Source organism: Pristis pectinata, chromosome 12 (genome assembly GCF_009764475.1).
Source record: "Pristis pectinata isolate sPriPec2 chromosome 12, sPriPec2.1.pri, whole genome shotgun sequence".
NCBI lineage: Eukaryota > Metazoa > Chordata > Chondrichthyes > Rhinopristiformes > Pristidae > Pristis > Pristis pectinata.
This window is the reverse complement of record NC_067416.1, coordinates 43,469,625-43,496,863: the sequence shown is the minus strand read 5'-3', so window position 1 is coordinate 43,496,863 and position 27,239 is coordinate 43,469,625. Positions and strand designations below refer to the sequence as shown.

Genomic DNA, 27,239 nt, shown 5'->3' with positions numbered 1-27,239 from the left:
AGCTCGTCAAGATCACACTACTAGCTTTGATAGCCTTCCTCGCTGTCCATTACGCCCTCAGTCTTGGTGTCATCCACATATTTGCTGATCCAGTTTACCACATTATCACCTAAATCATTAATATAGATGATAAACGACAACAGGCCCAGCACCGATCCCTGCGGCACACCACCAGTCACAGGCCTCCAATCAGAGACAACCATCTACTACCACTCTCTGGCTTCTCCCGCTAAGCGAACGTTGAATCCAATTGACTACTTCATCCTGAATGCCAAGTGACTTAACCTTCTGGACCAGCCACCCATGTAGGACTTTGTCAAAGGCCTTGTTAAAGTCCATGTAGACAACGTCCACCACCTTCCCTTGATCAACCTTCCTGGTAACCTCCTTGAAAAACTCTAAGACTGGTTAGACGTGGCCTACCACGCACAAAGCCATACTGACTATCCCTAATCAGGCCTTGTCTATCCAAATACTTGTATATCCTGTCCCTCAGGATACCTTCCAATAATTTACCCACGACTGACATCAGGCTCACCAGCTTATAATTTCCTGGCTTATTCTTAGAGCCTTTCTTGAACAACGGAACAAAATTACCTATCCTCCAGTTCTCCGGCACCTTACCTGTGGCTAAGGACGTTCTAAATATCTCTGCCAGGGCCCCCTACAATTTCTGCATTAGCCTCTCACAAGGTCCAAGGGAACACCTCGTCAGGCCCTGGGGATTTATCCACCCTAATTCACCTCAAGACAGCAAGCACCTCCTCTTCCGTAATCCAGATACGGTCCATGACCTCACTACTCCTTTTCCTCAGTTCTATAGTCTCTGTGCAAGTCTCTTGAGTAAATACAGATGCAAAATATTCATTTAAGATCTCCTCCATCTCTTTCGGCTCCATGCATAGATGACCACGCTGATCTTCAGGAGGACCAATTTTGTCCCTTACTATCCTTCTGCTCTTTAAAAACCCTTGGGATTCTTTTTCAAGTTGTCTGCCAGAGCAACCTCATGTCCTCTTTTTGCCCTCCTGATTTCTCTCTTAAGTGTTCTCTTGCATTCCTTATACTCCTCAAGCGTCTCATTTGATCCTAACTGCCTATACCTAACCACCTCCTTTTTCTTCACCAGGGCATCAATATCCTCGATAACCAAGGTTCCCTAACCCATTAGCCTGGCCTTTTATTCTAACCTGAACATACAGATTCTGCACTCTCAATATTTCACTTTTGAAGGCCTCCCATTTACCAAGCATCTCTTTGCTGAAAAACATTTATCATCTAAGGTTCTATGGTGAACCTTTATCATCTAAGGTTCCCTAATCTTGACATCTTTGCCTTTCACCCTGCCTGGAACATGCTGGATCTGAACACTTACTAACTCTCTTTTAAAAGACTCCCACTTGTCAGCTGTCATTTTACCCACGAGCATCGGCTCCAAAACTACTTCCACCAGGTCCTCTCTTACTCTATTGAAATCAGTGTTCCCCCAATTCAAGACCTTATCCCTTTCTAGAACTACCATGAAATTTACAGAATTAAAGTCACTGTTCCCAGAGTGTTCCCCTGCTGACACTTCCACCACCTGCCAGTTTAATTTCCTAAAATGAGGTCGAGTATGCCCCGCCTCTTGTGGTACCATATACACATTGCCTCAAAAATCTTTCTTTGACTCGCTTAACAAATTTCACCCCATTTAAGCCCCTGCACTAAGGCAATCCCAGTCAATTTTGGGAAAGTTTAAGCCCCTGACTTTATAAACCAATTGCTCTTACACCTTTCTGCAATTTACTCACACACTTGTTCCTCTAATTCCTGCTGTCTACTGGGAAGCCTTTCGTATAACCCCATCCCAGTGATCACTCCTCTCTTATTCCCGAGCTCTACCCACATGGCTTCACCGGATGACTCCTCCAGGATATCCTGTACTGCCATCATGTTCATCCTAGTCAGTAGTGCAACTTGCCCTCCTCTTGCAAATCCCCTGTCGCACCTGAAACGTCTATATCCCATAACATTAAACTGCCAGGCCTGCCCTTCACTCAACCATGTTTCCGTGATTGTATTAATAATTCCATCCTAAACTCACCCGACTTACCTGCAAGGCTCCTTGCATTAAAATAAATGTAGTTAATCTTGTCAGCCCTTCCGTGGTCCCTAACCTCCTCTGTTTGTTCTGCCCACTGGATTTGCTTGACTTATCCTCTATATTCAGGTCAATCTCTGCACCTGCCGCACTGCCACTGAGTTTCCCACCCACTGCCAAGTGAGTTTGAACTCTCCCAAGTACAGAGATGGGGCAGAATTTGTTAGGTGAATCCAGAAGGGTTTCTTGACACTGTATATAATCCAATCAGGGAAAGGTCTATGCCGGACCTTCTACAGGGAAATGAGCCTGTCCAGGTGATCGGAGTTTTTGCAAACGGGATAGCTCAGGTAACCACCTTGGTCGGTATGGACAAGTTGAGCCGAGAGGCCTATTTCCGTGCTACATGATTCTATGAGTCTAGTGTGAGCAACCTCATGTTGGTCCCCTTCCAGTTTATGTGCAATCTTTCCTTCTTGTACAGGTTCCACCTACCCCAGAAGTGATCCTGAGAAACCAAGTACCCAAAGCTCTCCATTCTACACTAGCTCTTTAGCCATATGTTCATCAGCCCTATCCTCCTAGTTCTATCCTCATTAGCACATGGCATAGGGAGTGATCCTGAGATTACGACCCTAGTTACCCTGCTTTTTAACCTCTGCCTAACTCCCTAGACTCACTTTGTAGGACTGTCATTAGTAGTAATATGACCTCTGGCCTTGTTGTTCTCCCTTCCCCCTCAGAATGCTCTGTACCCAATCCAAGATCCCCCTTGACCACGGCATCGGGAAGGCAGTAGATCATTGTGGAGTCTTGCTCTCCACCACAGAGGTTATCATCTGTTCTCTTCACTAACGAATCCCCCATCACTAGTGCTCGCCTGGACTTTACCCTCCCCTACCGTGCATCAGAGCCAACCATAGTACATAAACTCAGCTGCTGCTGCCGCTCTGAGAGGCCAAGAGCCCCCCCACCCCCCTGCCCTCCCCACAACAGTATCCAAGATGTTCGAGAGGGGAATGAGCAGATGGGACTCTCCTTACTTGACTCCACCTTATCTTGTGATGACACTTCTATCATGCATTTAAGATGCATTTCACCAGCATTTCATTTTAACTAACAAACAGGAAACCACCTCAACTACATCGAATAAATCACAACTTCTTCCATTGCTTAACGCTAAGCTACAACCTTCTGGGGCATGCAATCCTTTTGTTTCACTTTGGCGTGTATCCAAGGGGGAGATGATTGGGAGCTGATTTGTAAAATTAGCACCAACACAACATGAATACTAACTTTCAAACGGCAGTTTCATATACTGCAGGATTGCAGAGACCGAGAGATCCAAAGATAGAGAACATGGGACTAGCTTAGATGGGCACCTTGGTTAGCATGGATGAGTTGGGCTGAAGGGCCTGTTTCCATGCTGTATTACTCCATGACTCTATGTGGTGTCCTGACAGGACAATATCATTTTACACCCACTTTCCAATTTAGTTTACTTATTTGCAGTATTTTAAATTCAAGCATTCAATAAATAAACAACGAGGCTGCCACCTCCCAAACAAGGGAAAATTATCACAGCTGGATATCATACACATTCAGAGAGGAACATACGTCAATTGTCGATTGAGCTCTTCCACGTAGTTCTTCTGATCCAGGATTGCAGCAATCTGTCCATCACTTAAGTGAAAAAAAAGACTAATTTACAAGGCTTCAGTTACCACTGTTACTAAAATTTTTTAAAAATTTAAAATTTAAAAAAGAAACACTAAATATTGACAATTCATGAACTACTTTTCAGAGGCAGTAGGATGAAATCAAATCATTCTGCACGTCCAAGTACATCAACATTAATAAAAGGCTGTCAATGAATTATGTTAATTGCTTGCATTAACTGCAAACACAAATTAAAAAGTTAACTTTTTGAAATGCTGATCTAACTAGCATTACATAGTGCCTCCTAGAGACCCAATAGAACCCACCACACACCTTGGAGCCTAAACCACCACTTTATCACTGTCCACCACATCTATCTCCCACTGATTTGCCAAGAATCCCTACCCTAACCCTGAAAAAACAGAGCTCCCAAACAAAAAAATTTACAACGCTACCCATAGGCCAAATCTAGACTGCTAGGGTTATTCTGAGGCCCAACTGCCATGTAGTCTCAGACTCCCATTGGCCTGCAGCTTTTACCAGAATCCCATGTGATTTCTTTACTGGGCTTTCAAAACAGGCAAAGTAATTTTCATTATACATTTAAATTCAGGCAAAGTGCTTTCTACTCTTTAACAATGCATTTAAAACCGCAATTAACAAATGGTTAATTTTATGAATAAATACAATTAGTTTTGTTTTTAAATAAACATTTTAAATAGTCCTTAAATGGATCTTCATTTCACATTGTATTTCAATGGCATAGCATGCAAATTCCTTTAGGGTTAGTGCACCACTTCTCACCTGCAACATAACGTACAAACTCGAGTTTTCAGTCAACGGTTACATTAAGTTCTCCGTCCCACTCTGACAATGGTCTACTCTAACATTCCACTGAAGTTCAATGCAAGCTCAAGAAAATGACCAGGCACATTACTGCCTTCAATTATATTTCCTGAATTTTAAAAAATTTGGAATAATTTGATTGAGGCAGGAATTATCAGATTAGTCTATCAAGAAGCCATTGGGTCACGACAAAAAATCCAAGAAACGTTCAGGTGAACACCTGAAGCACCACAGCATAGAAGGCTGTGGACCCGAGCAGGACTCTAAAGATCAGGAAGCATCTGCCTGGTGTGGAACCATTCCTTCAATCTGCTGTACTGGGAACCTGATACAAATCCCCATCCTCCCTCCTGCCACATTTCTGTTGCGGACTCCTGCTCTCAGGTGGTGATGGAAAGAAACAATCGGATCCGGGCAGTCTGTCAACATATACAGCTGCTGCCAGTCCCAGCAGAGCCTGCAGTTATCAACCCAGCCAGGGTGCAGCCCTGTGTCTCACACCTCAGCACTGTGTGGCTGCACTACTCAGCCAGCCTGCACAGAACCAACCCTTGCATTCAGCCTCTGCACATTGTCTCAGTCTGAACAGTGGAGTGATGTTTCATTGCTGCAGGAGTACCGGCAACAGACAGGGGAATCGTGCCAGTTTCCCAGCACAGCAGCACCATCAGTAATGCATCTCCCTGTATATATAGTGCTATAATCATATCTTTTAGTGCCAATCCCATTAGTGTCCCTGTATTGGGAATGCATCCTGAGTGTTAATTGAGATACCAGGTCATGCAATTTGATCAATGTCTTCACTGCTAAGTTTTGTTTTAATGTGTAAAATAGCAAAGAGAATATCAACAGGAATTGTCTCCTATGGAAAACTTCCCACCTTTCCCATAGGACACATGATTCAGAATACCAGTGCCACATCTGTAAAAGTTACCTTTCAAAGCATCCACTGTTGTCGTTATCGCCCTTTAGGTACAAGGAGAAGTCAATGACTCCAACCTACGGAAGAAATGTGAGACCATGTAGAATTGTGGAAAAATGGAATAAATTACAACACAGTGGTCTTCAGCCCTTCATACCCACGTCAGTTTCTTGCAAGAGCAACATTAATTTCCTGTCACATTCCTTCTCTGCACATCTGCAAGTACATATTTACTTCCAATGTCCTGAGAGAGTTGTTTCTGAAGGCATAACGACTTGTAACATGCAGAAACTTTTCCTGTTCCTGCAGCTTTTGAGTCAAAAGTCGTACAACACAGAAACTGGCTCCTTGGCTTCACCATGTTCACGCTGACCTTTGTGCCCAACTACACTGTTTGCCTGCATTAGGACTGTATCCCTCTCTACCTTGTCTCTTTATGTATATGTCTAAATGTCTCTCAGACATTGCAGTTGTATCTGACTTCACCACATCCTCAGCCAGTATCTTCCAGATATCAACAACTCTTCAGTATATAAAAAAAATCTTCCCCTAAGATCCCCTTTAAAACTCTATCCTCTCACAAAAATTTGCCCTCGTTTTTTAGACCCCTACCAGGGGAAACAGATGTTGACTATCTACCCTATCTATGCCTCTCATAATCTTATATACTTCTATTGGGTTACCCCCAGCCTCCTTCGCTCCAGGGAAAACAGGCCCAGCCTGTCCACGACTAAAGTCCTTCAATCCAGGCAACATCCTGCCGAATCCCCTCTTCACTTCTTTTGTTTTTCTTTCCTGGAGATACTAAGTGTGTGTTGCCTTATTACTTACTCCAAATGCATCCCCTGCTGGGTAACAGGTTCCAACATCCAGTCACAGAGTTATACTGCATGGAAACAAGCAATTTGGCTCAATTGGTCCATGCTGACCAAGATGCCTATGTTAGTCCCATTTGCCTGTGTTTGGCCCACATCCCTCTAAACCTTTCCTATCCACGTACCCATCCAAATGTCTCTTAAACATTTTAATTATACTTGCCTCTACCACTTCCTCTGGCAGCTTGTTCCATTTACCCACCACCAAACTTGCCCCTCAGGTCCCCTTTAAATGTTTCCCCTCTCACCTTAAAGCTATGCCCTCTAGTTTTAGACTCTCCAACCCTGGGAAAAAGACCCTGACCATTCACCTTACCTATGCCCCTCATGATTTTATGAGCCTCTATCAAGTCACCCGAGCATCTTTCGTTCCAGGGGTAAAAAAAGGTCCTGGCCTATCCAGTTTCTCCGAATAACTCAAGCCCTCCAGTCCCAGCAACATCACGCAAATCTTTTCTACACCATCTCTGGTTTACACAGGCAGGAATGGAAAACAAATAAAAACTGCAAATGCCAGAATCTGAAACAAAACAGAAATGCCAGTCAAGCAGCAGATGAGGAATGAGAAACCAATGAACAGCAAAAAGGAAACCACAGCAGATCGAAGACTGCAGGACTCGGTATTGAATTCTCCAACTTCAGATACCCTCTTGCTCTTCCTTCCTATAGTATCAGGACTGGCCATTTCACATGCCATTCCTCTCCCACTCTTTTTATCACTTGCCTGGTCAGCATGTCACGGAAGGCCATACTGTTCAACATCACCCAGACCTGAAACCATACACAAAGGAGCTGAACTATCCATTCAATGGCCATCTATCATTTCACCCTATTACTGACATTCCCTTTGCTCACCTCAATTTCTCTGTTCCCAAGATACCCAGGCGGCACTGTAGCGTAGCGGTTAGCGCAATGCTATTACAGCGCCAGCGATCGGGGTTCGATTCCCGTCGCTGTCTGTAAGGAGTTTGTGCATTCTCCCGTGCCTGCGTGGGTTTCCTCCGGGTGCTCCGGTTTCCTCCCACATTCTAAAGACGTACGGGTAGGTTAACTTGGGGGTTTAAAATAGGCGGCGCGGACTCGTTGGGCCACAAGGGCCTGTTACCACGCTGTAAATAAAATTTAAAAGAAAAATCAACTTGCTTTCTCTCTTTCTTAGTTATGATGTAGGGTCTTTGATCTGAGATGTTAGCTGGTTTCTTTTTCCACAGATGCTACTTGACTGGCTGAGTTCTTCTAGTATTTTTGTTTAATACAGGCAGAGTCTGGCAGAAGTCAAAGCAGAGCCCCATCTACTTTGAAAAAGAGGGAGACATACACTGCACATAAGCAATTGGGAACTAGTAAATCTCCTGATGACGGCAAGAAGTGTAGGAGTGCACTTAAGAGAGAAGTTAGGAGGGCAAAAAGAGGATACAAGAAGGATCTGGCAGGCAATGTGAGGCAAAATCCCATGAAATTCTATGGGTATATTAAGAGTAAAAGGGTGGCAAGGCAGAGAATAGGTCTCCTTAAAGATCAACATGGTCGCCTGTATATGGAACCAAAGGAAATGGATGAGATTTTTAATGAATATTTCTCTTCAGTTTTAGCTGTGGAGAAAAGAATGGAAGCTAAGGAAATGGGGGAAATGAGTGGTGTTGTCTTGGACCACATAGGAATTAGCAGGGAGGAGGTATTGGGGGGGGCGGGTTCTTAAAGTGCGTTAAGGTGGATGAATCCCCAGGGCCTGACCTGGTGCATTCTTGGTCCTTGTGGAAGCTAGAGAAGAAATTGCAGAGGCCCTTGCAGATATTTGCTTCATTTCTAGCCACAGGTGAGGTTCCCAAGAATTAGAGTGCCGCTAATGTGATACCATTGTTTGAAAAGGGTAGCAAAAGCAAGCCAGGAAACCACAGGCCAGTAAAGTAGTGGGTAAATTGCTGGAGGTGATTCTGAGGGACAGGATCTACCAACATTTGGAAAGATAGGGTCTGATTCAGGACAGTCAGCACAGCTTTCTGTGTGGGAAATCGTATTTGATAAATCAGAGTTCTTCAAGGAGGTAACCAAGAGGGTAGATGAGGATAGGGCAGTGGACATTGTCTATATGAACTTTAGCAAGGCCTTTGACAAGGTTCCTCACAGCAGGCTAGACTGGAAGGTTAGATTGCATGTGATCCGGGGGAGATGGCGGATTGGATTCATAATTGGCTAACTTGTAGGGTGATGACTGAGGGTTGTTTCTCAGACTGGAGGCCTGTGCCTGGTGGTGTGCCACATGGGCAAGCGCTGGGACTTTTGCTGTTTGTAATTTATATAAATTATTTAGATATAAATGTACAAGGCATGGTTTGTAAGTCTGCAGATGATACTAAAATAGGTGGTGTTGTAGATAGTGTAGAAGGTTATGAAAAATTACAGGGGGATCTTGATCAGCTGGGAGTGTGGGCTGAGGACTGGCAAATGGCTTTCCATCCAAATAAACGTGAGGTATTACATCTTGGGAGCTCAAACCAGGGTAGCACTTATACAGTGAATGGGTATAGGGCCCTGGGGAGTGTTATGGAACAGAGAGACCTGGAAGAACAAGTGCAAAGTTCGCTGAAAGGTAGATAGTGTGATGAAGGCAGCGTTTGGCATTCTGGCCTTCATCACTCGGGGCACTGAGTATAGGAATTGGGAAGTTATGTTGCAGTTATCTCACATGTTGGTGAGGCTGCACTTGGGAGTATTGTGTACAGTTTTGGTCACCCTGTTATAGGAAAGATGCTATTAAACTAGAAAGAATATAGAAAAGATTTACCAGGACGTTATCTGGACTTGGGGCCTGAATTACATTGTGTAGACTAGGACTAGAGCATAGGAGATTGAGGGGTGACCTGATGGAGGTATATACAATCAAGAGGGGCATAGACGGGGTGGGGTTGCTAAAAAACAAGAAGGCATAGGTTTAAGGTACAATACAGGGCCTGTATTGTTCTGTGGTTCTATGGTTAAGATCAAAGGCGAGAGATTTAAAATGGACGTCAGGGGCAGCTTCTTCACTACAAAGGGTGGTGTGTATTTGAAATGAGCTGCCAGAAATAGTGGTTGAGGCGGGCACATTAGCAACATGTAAAAGCCATCTAGATTAGTACACGAATAGGAGAGGTTTAGAGGGCTACGGGCTAAATATGGGCAGAGGGGACCACTTCGCTGGGCAATACATTTGGCGTGAATGAGTTGGGCCGAAGGGCCTGCTTCCATGCTGTATGACTCTATGACTATCTCACCCTTAGTTGTGAAATTTTAATGAGGGGTCTGTGGATTATGACCTGGAAAGAGAAGCATATCTGATTCCTCCTCTCCAAAGATGCAGATACCACATGTAGCTGCTCTGATTGAGAAGAGCCAACAACATTCACTTCAAAATAGTATAAAACTTTGGTTAGGCCACATTTCGAGAATTGTATGCAGTCTGGTCACCGCATTACAAGGAGGATGTGGAAGCTTTGTATCAGGTGCAGAAGAGGTTCACCAGGATGTTGCCTGGATTAGTAAGTGTTTTCTATAAGGAGAGGTTGGACAAACCTGCATTGCTTTTTCTGGAGCATCGGAGGCTGAGGGGCGACCTGATAGAAATATATAAAATTATGAGAAGCACAGACAAGGTAGATAGTCTTTTTCTCAGGGTGGAAAGGTCAAATACTCAAGGGCATAGCTTTAAGGTGAGAGGGGGAAGTTTAAGGGAGATTTACATGCAAGTTTTGTTTTAAATACAGAGTGGTAAGAAGGTCCTGGAACACACTGCTAGGGGAAGTGGTAGAAGCAGATGCGATGTCAACATTTAGGAGGCATTTAGACAGGCACACGAGCAGGCAGGGAACGCAGGGGCATAGGCTATGTGCAGTTTAAATTGGCATCATGGTCAGCACAGACTTGTGGGCTGAAGGGCTTGTTCTTGCGCTCTACTGTTCTATGGTAACAACAGTCCTATTCTCAACTTCAGTTATGTGTTAAACAAAAACATGGTCTACACCTGGGAATAAAGCATTGTCCAACCCCTGCCACCCCCTCCCCCCAGAGCTACTGGTAGAGAGCAAAGAGATGGAATTAGTTTTGGAACAATATGTGACAAAACAAAGAGCTGGACAATGGGAATAGCTTGAGGTTTATACAGAAAGCACTTCACTCATACAGTCTTTACCTCTAACATGCTGTGCAATCCATTCCCCTAGTCAGCATCTCATTGGCTTGCCATAAGATTTTACTTTAAATTTCACCACATTATGATTACCAATGCAAGGATATGTTTCTGATGTTCTCTACTATCTCCTTACTGCTCTGACTTGCTTCACAATCTCCTAGTTATTTCAAACCTGCTTTGGTTTACAAATCTGCTCAACTAGCTTCTGGTTTCTCCAGCCTGCTCTCCTTCATCAGGTTTTGAATTCTGATCACTATTCAATGGACCCAGATGGAAACTGCAACACAGGAAGATGGCAGAGATGAGATGCACATACTGCAATAGGCCTCAAATAGAACAGATACACAACTTTGCACTAGACAAAATTTCCTAGGAAATTGAACAGAGTTGGGTTAAATTCCAAATAAATTGACAACTCAGCTCAGTTTCAAGTGTTCAGAAAATAATGAACAAAACTAGCTAACCATGTTTAAAGGTGCTCAGTCTCAGCAAGAATCCAACCTATCCTGTCCTTTCTACGTAGCCTCTGGTTACCATCACCTGTTTTACTACCCTTCACTGTGACCTGTCCTTCTTGTTTAACTTTCTAAATTTCCCCTTCACCGACAACACCCCCACCCACAACTAATCAGTTTAAAGCCTCATCTACAGCCCTACTTACTCAATTACACCAGTCCCAGTCTGATTCAGGTTAAGCCAGTCCTAGTGGAAAAGCTCCCTCTTTCCACAATACGGATGCCGATGTCCATGAATTTAAAAAATCAGTCTTTGAGCTTCACATTCAACTCACTGATCTTATTGGCCCTGTACCAATTTACACATGGCTCAGGTAGTAATCTAGAGGTATTACCTTTGCGAGTCTGCTCTTCTACTTTGTATACTTAAATGACCTGTCAGTTTGCTTATCCTCCAGTTGCACATGCTTTCATCTACACAGGTTGCAGGAATCTAATGAAGAATCTGTTTAACAAGGGCAAGGCTACCTTTTGGATCCTCATACACGTCCCACCCGCTTGTCTCTTTTGACTGACCATTCTGCAGTATCTAATCCTAGGGGTGTGGCTGCCACCTGGAACAAAGCGCATCATTACCATGACCCCTCCCTGATGCAGTGCTGAGTTCAAACCTTGGGTCCAGCTCACCAGTTCTGAGCCCAAGTATTTCGCGCTGCTGACACTTTCTGTAGAAGTGGTCACTATGAATCATGGTGGCTTCCATAAGCTGCCACACATACAGCAATAGAGCATCACCTACACTGCTATCATGGTGGCTTCCATAAGCTGCCACACATACAGCAATAGAGCATCACCTACACTGCTAAGCCTGACAATAATTTTTTTTAAAGTAGTTACACTTTTCCCCTTACAGCATCAAAGCCCCTTTACTACAAAGAAACTGCTGTGCCTCAGCAGAACTCAGATATATATACTCCCAGGTTCCACTAATTCTGAGTCAGCTGCCTTCGATTAACCTAATAAATTGGCAGTCTACAACATTGCTGTTTTCTCCCTTAAATGAGACCACAAGGTTAACAAAATCCAACAATTAAACTATGTTACACAACTAAATACTTAAAAACAAAGCAGCCATTTATTCATCTGCACTTCATTGACACTGCACACAAATGAGCCCCAGCACATTCAGGAACCAGGACCCAGCAAGAGGCCGTGCTTTCAGGAACTAGGATCCTGTACCAGTCTGCATCTTTGGAAATGTTACCTCTTTTAAGAGTTGTATCTCTATGACAGCACTTGCTGAAACCGTGCCCTGGTTGACAGTCAGCATTTCTGAAGATGTGATAGCCATGAACTGGCAGAGAAGCGTGCCCTTTTCCAGCAAGAGTCACACTGATAATGGATATATATTTCAGACTAATCGGCAAAGATCAGAGCCAACAGCCTTACCATGGAATCTAGGTCTTCTCCCTTGACACAGAGGTTAGCGTCAATCACATTAAGTCCAACCAAAAGTCCAACAATCACCGTTCCTTCCTCTTCCATCATCACTGCATGTTCCTCATAAAAATCACTGCAAAGAAATCAGCAGAACACAGTGATTCTATGCAACCTCCAAAACAAATAAGATCATATTTTGTCCAATTCAGATGGTTATTGAAATGTTAATTTCATAAATATCATTTGATATTATCCCAAATGTAGTCCCACCCCTTCCTAAGTGCAGTAACAGGCTGGAGTTTGGTTTCTGTTAATCTTCTTGCTAATCCTTTTTTTCCCACCTGCAAGACCATCTAGCAAACTCTCAATCATAGAGGGCATTACTTACTTCCTTTCCTTGCTGACACCTCCAATCTCATATCTGTGTAAAGTCAAGATCAAAAAAACACGATGATGCTGGAGGAACTCAGCAGGCCAGGCAGCATCCGTGGAGAAAAGCAGGCGATCAACGATTCACGTCAGGGTCGAAGAAGAAGGGTCATGCTTTTCCCCATGAATGCTGCCTGGCCTGCTGAGTTCCTCTAGCATCATCATGTTTTTCATCTAGATTTCTAAAGCCAAGATCATCTCAACTCAGCAAAGAATTAAGTACCCTACATCAGTTACTAAGTCTCCATTGCTCAGAAACACGAGCAGGTCAGGAACACCTTAGAGAAACAGGGTGATGAATATTCATCAGGTTTTGCAGGCAGCTGAAGCTGTAAACAACCTCACCATGGAGCAAAGACAATGTCAACTGGAGTCACCATGGTGTGAAAGGATTAGATGGGACAGAATTTTTAAAATGTATCCAGGAGACCTTTTTGTGCCAATAAAGAGACAGTCCTGCTAGGAATGGCGCAGTGTTAGTCCCAATCTGAGGAAAAGAAGGTGGGCAAGTGTATGAAGTGCTAGTGGGTGAGCATTTTAGATACAGTCACCATAAGTTTTAAAAGTGAAATGTTGAGTGTTCAGGGATAACACATTCCCATAAGAGTGAAGGATAAGGATGGCACGTCCTCAGAACCCTGGACATCAAGGGATACCAATACAGCCCTATATTGCTATAGGGAAAAAGGGGAGCATCCGGTAGGTGTAGAGCACTAAAAGCAGGGGAGGCCTTTAGGATCTAGATGAACTGGGAAAGTGGGTTAAGGAATGGCAGATGGAATTTAATTCAGACAAGTGCAAAATGTTAAATTTTAGGAATTAAACTAGGGCAACTGCACAGTAAGTGGTAGGAACCTGGAGAGTGTTGTAGAACAGAGAGACCTGGGGGTACAGGTACATGGTTCCCTGAAAGTGGCGATACACGTAGACAGGGTGGTGAAGGCGGCACATTTGCCTTCATCGGTCAGGGCACTGAGTACAGGAGTTGGGATGTCACGTTGCAACCGTACACGTTGTTGGTGAGATCACACAGAGTATTGTGCTCAGTTCTGGTCACCTAGCTATAGGAAGGATGTCATTAAGCTGGAAACCGTGCAGAAAAGGTTCACAAAAATGTTACCGGGACTGGAGGGCTTGAGTCATAAGGTGAGGCTGAATAGGCTGGAACTTTTCTCCCTGGAGCATAGGAGGCTAAGGAGTGATCTTATAGAGGTATATAAAATCATGAAGGGTGTTGATAAGATGGATGGTTACAGTCTTTTTCCCCAAGGGTAGGGGGAATAATACTAGACTTAGTGAGAGGGGAAAGATTTAAAAGGGACATGAGGGGAAACTTTTTCCACGTAGGGGGTGGTAGGTTTATGGATCAAGCTGCCAGAGGAAGCTGTAGAGGCAGGTACAATTACTATGTTTAAAAGACATTTAGACCAGTACATTGAAAGAAAAGATTTAGAGGAATATGGGCCAAACACTGGCAAATGGGACAAGCTTGGCTAGACATGTTGGTCGGCATGGAAGAGTTGAGCCAAAGGACCTATATGAGTACACAGCTTATATGGGGATGCTTACAAAAAAATCAGGAAGACAAAGAGGAGCCACTAAGTAGGTAAGATTAAGGATAATCCCAAGTATAAGTATATTAAGAGCAAGAGGGTAACCAGGGAAAGAGTGGGGCCATTAGGGACCATAGGGGCAATCTGTGCATGAAGCCAGAGGCCGTGGAGTCTGAAACAAATACTTTTCATCTGTATTCACCAAGGAGAAAGATATTGTAGAGTCATAGGGTAATACAGCATGGATACAGGCCCTTCGGCCCAACCAGTCTATGCCGACAACGGTGCCCACTCAGATAGTCCAAATTTCCTGTGTTTGGCCCATATCCCTCTAGGCTCCATCCATCCATGTACCTACCCAAGTGCTTCTTAGATGATACTATTGAACCTGCCTCAACCACTTCCTCTATAGTTGAAGATTTCAGATGGAACAGTGAAATTCTAGAGCACATTAAGATGAAAAGGAGATATTAGATGCCTCAGCAGGCATAAAAGTGGATTGGTCCCATTTCCCTTGCCTGGAACACCAAATCCTAGTCATTAAATACACCCTTCACTCCAATCTGAATCACAACCTTGCATTAGTATTCTCCATTTCTTTCTATTTAGCCATTTTATATTCATGGGACTCCAGCCTCTTTCATTCTCTGCAAATTCAATCTTGCGAACAAGCTTTTTACATGACGCCTTTATCAAAAGCCTTTGGAAGTTCAGAAACACATCAATGACATTTCCCTCATCAATCCTCTCTATTATTCCATCAAAAAAACACATTGACACAATTTGTCTTTAACAAATCCATATTGGCTTTCTCCAATAAATCCACACTAAACTTTCACCTTCACTTTTTAATGACTGGTCTGCAGTTACTGGGTTTATTCATACACTTTTTTTTATTAAACAAAGGTTTAACTTTTGCTATTTTTCAATTCTCAGGCCTCTACTTCCCTCAACAATCTGGGATTAACAGGTAAAGTTAATTCATCGGTTTTGCACCAGACAACTACAGATCAGAATTTCATAGCCCCCTGACTATTCATCAAGCAAGAAATACAGAAGGATAAGATCTACCTGAAAAGGTCTTTCCGAATAACCATGCACCGCAGGTAATCCGCCAGCTTCTTCTGCATCATGGCAAGCCTTAACCAGGCACGAGCTCGTCCCAGAGGGGTCCTGCAAGGAAACAGCAGCCACAACGGTTAGTTACATCATCTCTACATCTTTTCCAACAGTCAAGCGAATAAGAGACACACCCAATCAAGAACAGAACGTCTGCATTTGCTCTATGCTACTCCAGTGTCAAGTATGCTTACCCACAATGGCAATGCTCTGTACACACGAAGGAGAAATTGATCTGGTGCTAAATGACAGCTGCAGAATCACCACTAGCTATCTTAATCCAACAAAGATCAGTAGCTTGTAAATCCTTGCCGGAATAGTGCCAGAGAGCTGGGGCCACCCAAGAGGAAGAGTAATGGCCAGAGGATAAACACAGAAAACTGTGTATGTGCTTCTTCATGACAACACAGGTAGGCTGGTACTAATCCTGCAACCAAGTTGTGGTAAGTGCAGCTTGCAGACCTTGACAGCAGGGTCACCATGGGTATTTGGGCATCTCAGCAGTTTGCTGCAGAGTCACAGAAGAAATGGACCGTCTGAGAGGTCCTAAACCACCTCTGAGCCTAAATCAGCTAGTCAAGAGCTGACACAATGAAACAAGCCAATGCTGCAAGACACAAGACCTTCAACCATGGTGAACAACAGGTCTTTTAGTTTGCTTACCAATTGAGGACAACTAAGCACAGTTCAAGGTCTTGCTGAGGCCTAGCAAGCTTCACGTTGTGTCTGTCAATGGAAAAACCCGTGGTTCTACCATATGCTAATTGACTCAATCAAAACTGATCCTTTGCTCACATCTTGGCTTCATGGCCATCTGTAACGAGAAGGAGCAGTAGCTGATGTCCCTCCTACTCAATATGAAATTACTTTAACTGAGATGAAGGGCTTGAACCAAGAGTTTCCTCACCACATATTTCAAAGACAGTGCCATATTTCCTGCATTTTGAGAAACAAGATTCCTTACTTTAACCCAGGCAGGTCCCGGACACTTGTTGCAATCTCCACAACTTCAGGACATAATTTCTCCACAAGTTCTAAGGGGCCCCACAGTGACTTGTTGTGGCCAAGGAAAGACTTCTTCACTGCAACACAAGACAGGGAAAGGTCACATTATGAATAGTACTGATACTTGAAATTTGCTCATTGAGGCTTTGGAGGCATGACAACAGGCTTCAGGGTCTCAAGAGCAGGAGTTTCACTCTTAAGAGAGAACAGAATCAGGCTGTGGTGCCTTCCATGGACAAATAATCCCATGTAGACTGGTAGCAGATCATGACCAAGTCCAACTCTATTTCACTGAAAGAGACCACCCCATTTTGAGAGATCCCTACGTTGAGCCAGTAGTACAAGAATGACCTCTGTCATCTTGTTAGGGGTCCTTGAAGTGGGCAGCCGAAGTGCTCACTTAGCATAAATTGACTTGTTAGGCACCAGCTTCAGAAGACTTTCCAATGTCAGCTTGGGATCCTAATGAAATTTTAATGTGCAGTTAATTAAAGTAAATTGTGGAATTGAAGAGTTACCTATTAATAACACTGGCCATGAAACCCCATCTAGTTCACTAATATCCTTTAGGTATGAAAATTCATCACTCAATCTGCCCTATATGTAACTTTAGACCAACGTCAATGCACCAGAGCACTGCAACATAGCATAAACCTAGGCATGATGGAGTAATGCTCAACTCAAAAAACCCTGCAAAATCCTCTTCATAAACACCTGGGAACAAGTACAATAACCAAAATAATGTGGATGCTGGAAATCTGAAATAAAAACAGAAATATTTAGCAATTCAGTAAGCATATATGGAGAGAGAAACACAACTAATGTTCAAGGCTGATAACTATTCCTAGTTCTGGTGATAGTTTATGGATAAAGCAAATTTCAAGATGCAGAAAATGCAGGAAGGGGAGAAACGTGAAATGGGAAGGCCTACAAGAGGGTGAAAGACAAGATACATTACTTGGCAAAAGCAGTAATAGCTGGAAGACATGAAAAGGCAGATTGATTATCTGCAATTACCAAAGGAATGAAGAAATGCTGGAAATCTGGCATAAAATGGCTGGAGATGCAGATTATCTGAAAGTGTTGAATTCAATATCCAGTACAGAAGACGTGCCAAGTTTTTCTTCTAGTTTAGTGAACAGGATGTGGCACTGAGTCACAGTCATCAGTAAAAGAACTGGGTTAAGCAGGACTGAAACAGAGAAGATTCTATGTAGCCCACAAAGTCTCAGGACACAAACTAGAACTGTCTTTCTATTTCTGCAACCATGTATTCTTTACCACCAGAGTTAACAGGGGCCTTAGTCAAGTCTAATCTTTTTCTCACACTTCCCACTTCCAGAATCAGAACAAGATTCACCTTGTCTTCACTTTCCACCACACCAACCTTCACATTCAATGGATCATCCTCCTCCATTTCTGACACTTCAAAAGTGATGCCAACACAGAAAGCAACTTGCCCTCTTCTCCTCAAAGCGACAATTCCCACTGGGAGGGGGAGAAAAAAAAACTAAAAATCTGAAATAAAAACAAAAACAGCTGGAATGGAAAGAGAAACAGTTAACATTTCAGGTCTGGGAGGGTCATCAAAATCAAATGAAAATCAAAACATAGAAGCTGAGGATGCTGAAATCTGAAATTAAAAACAGAAGATAAAGGATCTTTGACCCAAACCATTAACTCTGTTTCTTTTTCACAGATGCTGCCTGACCTGCCAAGTTTTTCCAGCACATTCCGTTTATATTTGCTTTGGGAGGTTCTTGTCATTCGGTCATTTCTTCCCCTCACCCTTCCTCAGCAAACTAAAATGTGGTAATCCCTAATTTGGTCAAAAATCTCTCTCCACAGATGCTTCCTGATCTGCTAAGTATTTTCAGATTTTCTATTTTTATATCTGGGGAATGTGCCCAAGTTGAGAGAGGTACCCCACAACAGTCAAAAATTTTCAGGTTTTTTTCCACCCAGACTCATCACAATTCCTTTGAACAAACATCAGGTAGTAACTTCAACCTCAGGAGCATGAGAATCAAATGGACAGCTAAATAAATACTGATCCACAATCTCCCAATTTACTTTACCCAAGTTGAATAAAACAACTAATGCACAGAAATATAAAGAAGCCAAAGTTTATAGATGTTTTTCAGAATCTGTGACACTCTCATCTATAACATGAAACAGGAACATAAATTATCAGTTACAAAAGTTTGGGCACCCCTGGTCAAAATTTCTGTTACTGTGAATAGCTAAGTGAGTAAAAGATGACCTGATTTCCAAAAGGCATAAAGTTAAAGATGACACATATATTTAATATTTTAAGCAAGATTACTTTTTTATTTCCATCTTTTACAGTTTCAAAATAACAAAAAGGGAAAAGGGCCTGAAGCAAAAGTTTGGGCACCCTGCATGGTCAGTTCTTAGTAACACCTCCTTTGGTAAGTATCACAGCTTGTAAATGCTTTCTGTAGCCAGCTAAGAGTCTTTCAATTCTTGTTTGGGAGATTTTCGCCCATTCTTCCTTGCAGATGGTGTGATGTTTGCTTCCAGAATTTGCTGGTATTTAGTTGAATTCATTCTTCCAAACTTCCCTGCATCCTCACCACAAAATTCAGTGTCAGAAGTCTGCAAAGGAACACCTAAACAAGCCTGATGCATTTTGGAAACTAGTCCTGTAGACGGAAGAAGTTAAAATAGAACTTTTTGGCTGCAATGAGCAAAGGTATGTTTGGAGAAAAAAGGGTGCAGAATTTCATGAAAAGAACACCTCTCCAACTGTTAAGCATGGGGGTGGATCGATCATGCTTTGGACTTGTGCTGCAGCCAGTAGCACAAGGAACATTTCACTGGTAGAGGGAAGAATGAATTCAATTAAATACCAGCAAATTCTGTAAGCAAACATCACACTGTCTGTTAAAAAAAAGCTGAAGATGAAAAGAGGATGGCTTCTACAACAGGATAATGATCCTAAACACACCTCAAAATCCACAATGGACTACCTCAAGAGGCACAAGCTGAAGGTTTTGCCATGGCCCTCATAGTCCCCCGACCTAAGCATCATCGAAAATCTGTGGATAGACCTCAAAAGAGCAGTGCATGCAGAACTAGAGGCCTTCTTCAAGGAAGAATGGGCAAAAATCCCCCAAACAAGAATTGAAAGACTCTTAGCTGGCTACAGAGAGCGTTTACAAGCTGTGATGCTTGCCAAAGGGGGTGTTACTAAGTACTGACCATGCACGGTGCCCAAACTTTTGCTTCAGGCCCTTTTCCCTTTTTGAAACTGTAAAAGATGGAAATAAAAAAAGTAATCTTGCTTAAAATATTAAAGAAATGTGTTATCTTTAACTTTATGCCTTTTGGAAATCAGGTTATCTTTTACTCGTTTAGCTATTCACAGTAACAGAAATTTTGAGCAGGCGTGCCCAAACTTTTGCATGCCACTGTATATAGGAATAGCAGCAGGTTGTAGAATGGAGCAACACTGAACAAGATGTAGAATCAATCTACATTGATTCTACATCTTAGTCAATGTAGAATAAGGTCGCGATTATACACTAACCACATTGGCTGCTGATGAGAAGAATTATGATGACCTAAGTGAATGAAAATGGATTGGCTAACACATACTGGCCAGATTCAAAGATGAAGAGTAGGCTCCTGAGACAAACATAATACAGCTCAGAGGAGACAGCATTAACCCCCCTGTATGTACAGCAGGATATAGAGATATGAATACCAAGAGAATGTGTGTCACTGAGAACAAACACAATTTGGGATGTTACATGATACCTTTTAGTCCGTGTTTGAGGCAATGTTCCATCACAATGAAGAACTGCTGTAGTGGGGCGTAATCCGAGTCGAGAGTCCGCCCAAAGCTCAGGGCCGATTCAATCAGTCCTTTGATACTTAGGTTTGCCATGTTCAGCAGGTTTGCTCGTTCAATGGCCATCGGGTCCCTCGGCACTGAGTGACCAAAGAAAACAGACGTGCTTTGCTCCAGAGGATCACCCCATCAATCTCCACATCCACTTAGCTCCGAGCACCCTGTCACACATGCCACACACCACCAGACCTCCCATTCCCACCAGCCCCAACCTCCCAGCCTCCCCAGTCTTCCCTCATGACCTTAGTCACCTCACATCCCCTCCATCTCCGGAATCTTTTCACTCCATCCCTCCCTCCCACCCAGCCTTCTCTACCTCACAGCCACACCTCAGTTCCTCCACCCGTTCCCCCACACTCCCACCCTTCAGCGACCCTCCCACCCTCTCTCTCCCTCCCATCAGAAGTACCTCCATTCCCACCGCCCCTTCCTCCATCTCACCTACCGCTCAGCCCAGGCCCCACCCCCACCAGCTCCTCATTCCTTCCCACCCAAGCATCCTGCACATTCTCTCTCGCCCACACACATGGAACCCGCGTCCTCCACACCCCAGCCCAGCCCATTTCCGGCCTCCACACTCACACCCAACTCTGCTCGACCTTTCTGCCACCTCTGTCCTCCACCCCACTACCCTGCCCTCCCACTCCTCCATCCCCCCGCAACATATATCCCCCCATCTCAAGCCCGCCTCCACTCTCCCCCTGCCCCTGTAGCGTCCATCCCACCCTCCCCCTTCCCCACACCCACCTCTGTCCTCACCTCCCCAGCCCTCCCACCTCCATCCTTCAGGCCCCTCCGTTCTCCTTCACCATCCCCACCCATTTTCCCCCACCTGCCTCCATCCTCCATGGTCCTCTTCTGCCTCTTGCTCCCTCCGCTCACCACCCTCCTCATCCTCCCCCTCACCTCTGCTGCCACTCCATCATCACCCTCCCTCCAGTTGTCGCACCTCCTTCCCAATCTCCTCCTCCCCTCCCACTTCCCCATGCTTGCCTCTGCCCTCCAGTTTCCCCACCCTAGCCTCCTCTGCCCTCCCCTCCCACCCGTCTCCAGCCTCCTCTCCTGCACTTCCCCTCACCAGCCTCCCTTCCGTCCTACTGCCCCACATCCATCCTTAATTCCCCTGGCTTCCCCTCCCCGTCCTCCCTCGCTCCCACTAACCCTCGTGCCCTCCCCGCGCCCTCTTCCTTGTGCCCTCCCCATGACATCCCTTACCCCTCCTCTCCTCCCCGACCCCTCGTACTCCCGTCCCTCATCCTCCCCCACCTCCCTGACCCAACCCCTCATCCTCCCCCTCCCCACTCCTCGGCCCAACCCCTCGTCATCCCTTCTCCCCTCCCCAAACCAACTCCTCGCCATCCCGTCCCTGGCCCAACCCCTCGTCTTCCCTCACCACCCTTCCCAACCCCTTGTCCTCCCCTCCCCTCTCCTCGCCACTACCCATCATCGTCCCCTCGCCCCTCCCCAACCCCTCATCTTCCCCTCTCCAACCCCTCGTCCTCCCTGACCCAACCCCTCGTCCTCCCCTCCTAAACCCAACCCCTCGTCCTCCCTCTCCCCACATCCTCCCCTCCCCCAACCTAGGCCCAATCCCTCATCCTCCCCTCTCCCTCCCCAACCCCTCATCCTCCCCTCCCCTCCCCAATCCCTCGTCCTCCCTTCCCCACTCCCCGGCCCAACCCCTCATCCTCCCCTCCCCCCGCCCTGCACCAACGCCTCATCCTCCCCTCCCCCATCTCCGGCCCAACCCCTCGTCCTCCCCTCCACCCTGCCCTGCACCAACCCCTCATCCTCCCCTCCCCCCTCTCCGGCCCAACACCTCATTCTCCCCTCCTCGACCCAACTCATCGTCCTCCCCTCCCCACCCTCCCCAACCCCTGATCCTCCCCTCCCCAACCCCTCCTCCTCCCCTCCCTACCACAACCCCTCATCCTTCCTCCGCCTCCTCAACCCTCATCCTCCCCTCCCCGACCCAAACCCTCGTTCACCCCCCACCTCCCCAACCCCTCGTCCTCCCCCCTTCCCAACCCCTCATCCTCCCCTCCCCACTCCCCGTCCCAACCCCTCATCCTCCCCTCCCCACTCCCCGTCCCAACCCCTCATCCTCCCCTCCCCAACCACTCGTCCTCCCTTCCCCCCTTGCCCTGCACCAACCCCTCATCCTCCCCTCCCCCTTCTCCAGCCCAACACCTCATTCTCCCCTCCTCGACCCAACCCCTCGTCCTCCCCACCACAACCCTCGTCCTCCCCTCCCCACCCCAACCCCTCGTCCTCCCCTCCCCAACCACGTCCTCCCCTCCCCCCTGCCCTGCACCAACCCCTTGTCCTCCCCTCCCCTCCCCTCTGCCCTGCACCAACCCCTCGTCCTCCCCTCCCCCCTCTCCGGCCCAACCCCTTGTCCTCCCCTCCCAAACCCCTCGTCCTCCCCTTACCCTCCCAACCCCAACCTCTCCTCCTCCACTCCTGCCTCCCTGCCACAACCCCTGGTCCTTTTCCCCCCTCCCAACTCCCCAGCCCACCGCCTCATTCTCCCCTCCCCACTCCCCAACCCCTCGTCCACCCCTCCACCACCCTCCCTGCACCAACCCATCATCCTCCCCTCCTCCCCCCAACCCAACACTTCGTCCTCCCCTCCTTGACCCAACCCTTCGTCCTGCCCTCCCCCCTCCCCAATCCAACTCCTCGTCCTCCGCTCCCCTCCCCACCCTCCCCAATCCCTCGTCCCCACCCTCAACCCCTCGTCCTCCCCATCCTCCACAACCCCTCGTCCTCCCCCCCCACCCTCCACAACCCCTCGTCCTCCCCTCCCCACCCTCCACAACCCCTGATCCTCCGTCCCACCTCCCCAACCCCTCGTCGCTCCCCCCTCCCCGTCCCAACTCCTCGTCCTCCCCTCCCCAACCCCTCGTCCTCCCCTCACCCCTCCCCGACCCAATCCCTCGTCCTCCCCTCCCCCGCCCCAACCTGTCATCTTCCCCTCCCCCGCCCCAACCCGTCATCCTCCCCTCCCCCTTCCTGCTCCAACCCCTTCCCCCTTCCCTCTCCCTGACCCAACCCCTCGTCCTCCCGTTTTCCCCCTCAGCTCAACCCCTCGTCCTCCCCTCCCCTTCCTGCCGCAACCCCTCGTCCTCCCCTCTACCCTACCCTTCCCCACCCCGCCCCAACCCATCATCCTCCCCTCCCCGCCACAACCCCTCGTCCTTCCGCTCCCCCCTCCCCTCTCCCCTCCTCCCTCCAACCCCTCGTCCTCCCCTCCCTCTTCTTGCCGCAACATCTCATCCTCCCCTCCCCCCTTCCCAACCCCTAATCCTCCCCTCCCCCACCACTGACTCACCTGCCCTCCTCTCCCCTCCCCTCTCTCCAGCTGCTCCCTCCTGCTACTCTCCCTCCCCCCTCTCCCTCCCCCTCCCCCCTCTCCCTCCCTCCCCCTCCCCCCCTCCCCTCCCCCCTCTCTCCCTCCCCCTCCCCCCCCTCTCCCTCCCCCTCCCCCTCTCCCTCCCTCCCCCTCCCCCCCTCCCCTCCCCCCTCTCTCCCTCCCCCTCCCCCCCTCCCCCCTCTCTCCCTCCCCCTCCTCCCCCCTCTCTCCCTCCCCCTCCCCCCCCTCTCTCCCTCCCCCCCTCCCTCTCCCTCCCCCTCCCCCCCTCCCCCCTCTCTCCCTCCCCCTCCTCCCCCTCTCTCCCTCCCCTCCCCCCCCTCTCTCCCTCCCCCCTTTCCCTCTCCCTCCCCCCCTCTCCCTCTCCGCCCTCCCTCCCCCCCCTCCCTCCCCGCCCTCCCTCTCCCCCCCTCCCCCCCCCCCCCTCTCCCTCTCCGCCCTCCCTCCCCCCCCTCCCCCCTCTCTCCCTCCCCCTCTCCCTCTCCGCCCTCCCTCCCCCCCCTCCCCCCCTCCCCCTCCCTCCCCCCCCTCCCTCTCCGCCCTCCCTCCTCTCTCCCCCCCCCTCTCCCCCCCTCCCCCCCTCTCCGCCCTCCCTCCTCTCTCCCCCCCCTCCCTCTCCGCCCTCTCCCTCTCCGCCCTCCCTCCCCCTCCCCCCTCTCTCCCTCCCCCTCCCCCCTCCCCCTCCCTCCCCCCTCCCCCTCCCTCTCCCCCTCTCTCCCTCCCCCTCCCCCCCTCTCTCCCCCCCTCTCCCTCCCCCCTCTCCCCCTCTCTCCCTCCCCCTCCCCCCTCTCCCCCCCTCCCCCCCCCCTCTCCCCCCCTCCCCCCCCCCCCCCCTCTCCCCCTCTCTCCCTCCCCCTCCCCCCTCTCTCCCCCCCTCCCCCTCCCTCTCTCCCCCTCCCCCCCCTCCCCCTCCCCCCTCTCCCCCCCTCCCCCTCCCCCCCCTCTCCCCCTCTCTCCCTCCCCCTCCCCCCTCTCTCCCCCCCTCCCCCTCCCTCTCCCCCTCTCTCCCTCCCCCTCTCCCCCTCCCCCTCCCCCCTCTCTCCCCCCCTCCCCCTCCCTCTCCCCCTCTCTCCCTCCCCCTCTCCCCCTCCCCCCTCTCTCCCCCCCTCCCTCCCCCCCTCCCCCCTCTCTCCCCCCCTCCCTCCCCCCCCTCCCCCCTCCCTCCCCCCCTCCCTCCCCCTCCCCCCTCCCTCCCCCCCTCCCCCCTCCCTCCCCCTCTCCCTCCCCCCCCTCCCCCTCTCCCTCCCCCTCCCCCTCCCCCCCTCCCCCTCTCCCCCCCTCCCCCTCCCCCCCTCTCCCTCCCCCTCCCCCCTCCCCCCCCTCCCCCTCCCCCCCTCCCCCTCCCTCCCTCCCCCCCTCTCCCTCCCCCTCCCTCCCCCCCTCTCCCTCCCCCCCTCCCCCTCCCTCTCTCCCTCCCTCTCCCTCTCTCCCTCCCTCCCCCTCCCCCTCCCTCTCTCCCCCTCCCCCTCTCCCCCTCCCCCCTCCCCCCTCTCCCCCTCCCCCTCCCTCCCTCCCCCTCTCCCTCTCTCCCCCTCTCTCCCTCCTTCCCTCTCCCCCTCCCCCTCTCCCCCTCCCCCTCCCTCTCTCCCTCCCCCTCCCTCCCTCCCCCTCTCTCCCTCCCCCTCCCCCTCTCTCCCTCCCCCTCTCTCTCTCTCCCTCCCTCCCTCCCCCTCTCTCCCTCCCTCCCTCCCTCCCCCACCCTCTCTCCCTCCCTCCCCCACCCTCTCTCCCTCCCTCCCTCCCCCACCCTCTCTCCCTCCCTCCCCCTCCCCCACCCCCACCCTCTCTCCCTCCCTCCCCCTCCCCCACCCTCTCTCCCTCCCTCCCCCACCCTCTCTCCCTCCCTCCCCCTCCCTCTCGCTGCCCCCACCCTGACTCACCGCTGCCGCTCTCAGAGGGCGGCAGGTCGCAGTCGGGCGCCGGTGCCGAGGGGGTCTCCGACCTGCTGCGGACCAAGCCGACGCTCGAGCCCTGCCAGCCGGCCTCCGCCGCCGGTCCCCGCTCCTCCTGGAGCCGCAGAACCCCGAAGGTCCGCTCCGGGTCCCGAGCGTCGCCGTCCGCTAGGCCTAGGCCCGGGAGCGGCCCCACATCCCGCTCCACACACGCCATATCCCGGGCCGAGCCGAGCCGATCCCCGCCGCTCCCGTCGCGGTGGGTGTGTCCCGCCTCCGAGAAACCTCCCTCAGTCTCAGTCCCCCTCCCCCTCCCCGCCCCGCTCCCAGCTCATCAATGGCAGCCTGGAGTCAGCAGCACCAGCCCGGCGTTGCAGCAACGTCGCCCGGCTGGGTGAAACCTCAAGCAACTCCACAGCCGCCACCACAAATCAGTTCATTTGCCACCCCACGCCCACCAACCGCAACACTGACTGCAGAAAATCCACACCTAAGCAAGCGCTCTCGCCAAGGGCAGCAAGACAATGGTCAGGAGAGAGGAGGCAGGGGTCAGCCTGCAGGCGAGTCCCCGGAGGGGTAGATTTCAACAAGGGGGAAAAAGGGGGCAAGAGATAGTTTTGGCAGACAAGATGCAAAAAGGGGAAAAGAGTAACAAGAGAGGAGATATTTCTAATACAACAAAACACAGTGAAATGAACCTCTTTTGCATAGAGTGTTCTTGGGAGGGCAGCCCGCAAAAGTGTCGTCATGCTTCTGGCACCAACGAGGCACACCCGCAAATTCCCGACTGGTACATCTTTGGGATGTGGGAGGAAACTGGAGCACCCGGAGGAAACCCACGTAGATACGCGGGGAGAATGTGCAAACTCCTTACAGACAGCAGCCGGAATTGAACCCAGATCACCAGCACTGTAATAGCGTTACGCTAACCGCTACGCTACTGTGCCTGACCCTCAAAGGCCAAAATGGACATCTACACGTGGAGCTGCAGAAGATGGGCAAGGTCCACTAGTTTTGCCGTGGTGAAAGACATCAAGACTTTAGCGCTTGAGATAGATAATGAGGAGGTCTTGGGGATAGTCCGCATTACAGCAAAGGAGGTGCTGGGCAGCTCAAAATGTACGAAGGTGGGTAAATCTGCAGGGCCTGATTATGTACGGCCAAGAACACCATGGGAAGCTAGAGAAGAAATTGTGGCAGCCTTGCCTGAGATATTTGCATCTTTGTTAGCCACAGGTGAGGTGCCTGACAACTGGAGGGTGGCTAATGTTCTGCCTTTATTTAAGAAGGGCTGCAAAGAAAAACCTGGGAATTTGGAGGGCTCATCCATAGAAGCAATTTAGGTGGAGCTCAGAACTAGGACAGGTTCAATTAAGCTGATGGGTTTATACTATTGACCACCCCCCTACCCCTACATAGCCATTGAGATGTGGAGGAACAGAAATGAGGAAAGGTGCAGAAACAACAGGGTTTTCATAGTGGGGAACTATATCTTCCCCAGTATTGATTGGAATTTCCTTAATACAAGCAGCGTAGATGGGGC

General features: G+C 49.0%; 1 protein-coding gene across 2 annotated transcripts in view; it reads right to left on the bottom strand.

Moving 5' to 3' along the window:
• Window positions 1-25,995, bottom strand: part of rufy2 (RUN and FYVE domain containing 2) — a 96,891-nt gene extending 70,896 nt beyond the window's left edge. Inside the window, exons 1-7 of one of the 2 annotated variants that reach the window (XM_052027862.1) lie at window positions 25,685-25,995; window positions 20,338-20,511; window positions 16,514-16,631; window positions 15,502-15,603; window positions 12,458-12,581; window positions 5,523-5,587; window positions 3,701-3,766 (exon numbers count right to left, since the gene is read on the bottom strand). In XM_052027862.1, the coding sequence (XP_051883822.1) occupies window positions 3,701-3,766; window positions 5,523-5,587; window positions 12,458-12,581; window positions 15,502-15,603; window positions 16,514-16,631; window positions 20,338-20,511; window positions 25,685-25,913 (878 nt within the window). In that variant the 5' untranslated portion in view covers window positions 25,914-25,995. The remainder of the gene's footprint in view (window positions 1-3,700; window positions 3,767-5,522; window positions 5,588-12,457; window positions 12,582-15,501; window positions 15,604-16,513; window positions 16,632-20,337; window positions 20,512-25,684) is intronic. The other variant, XM_052027863.1, reaches the window with a different exon arrangement.
• Window positions 25,996-27,239: the final 1,244 nt, after the last annotated feature.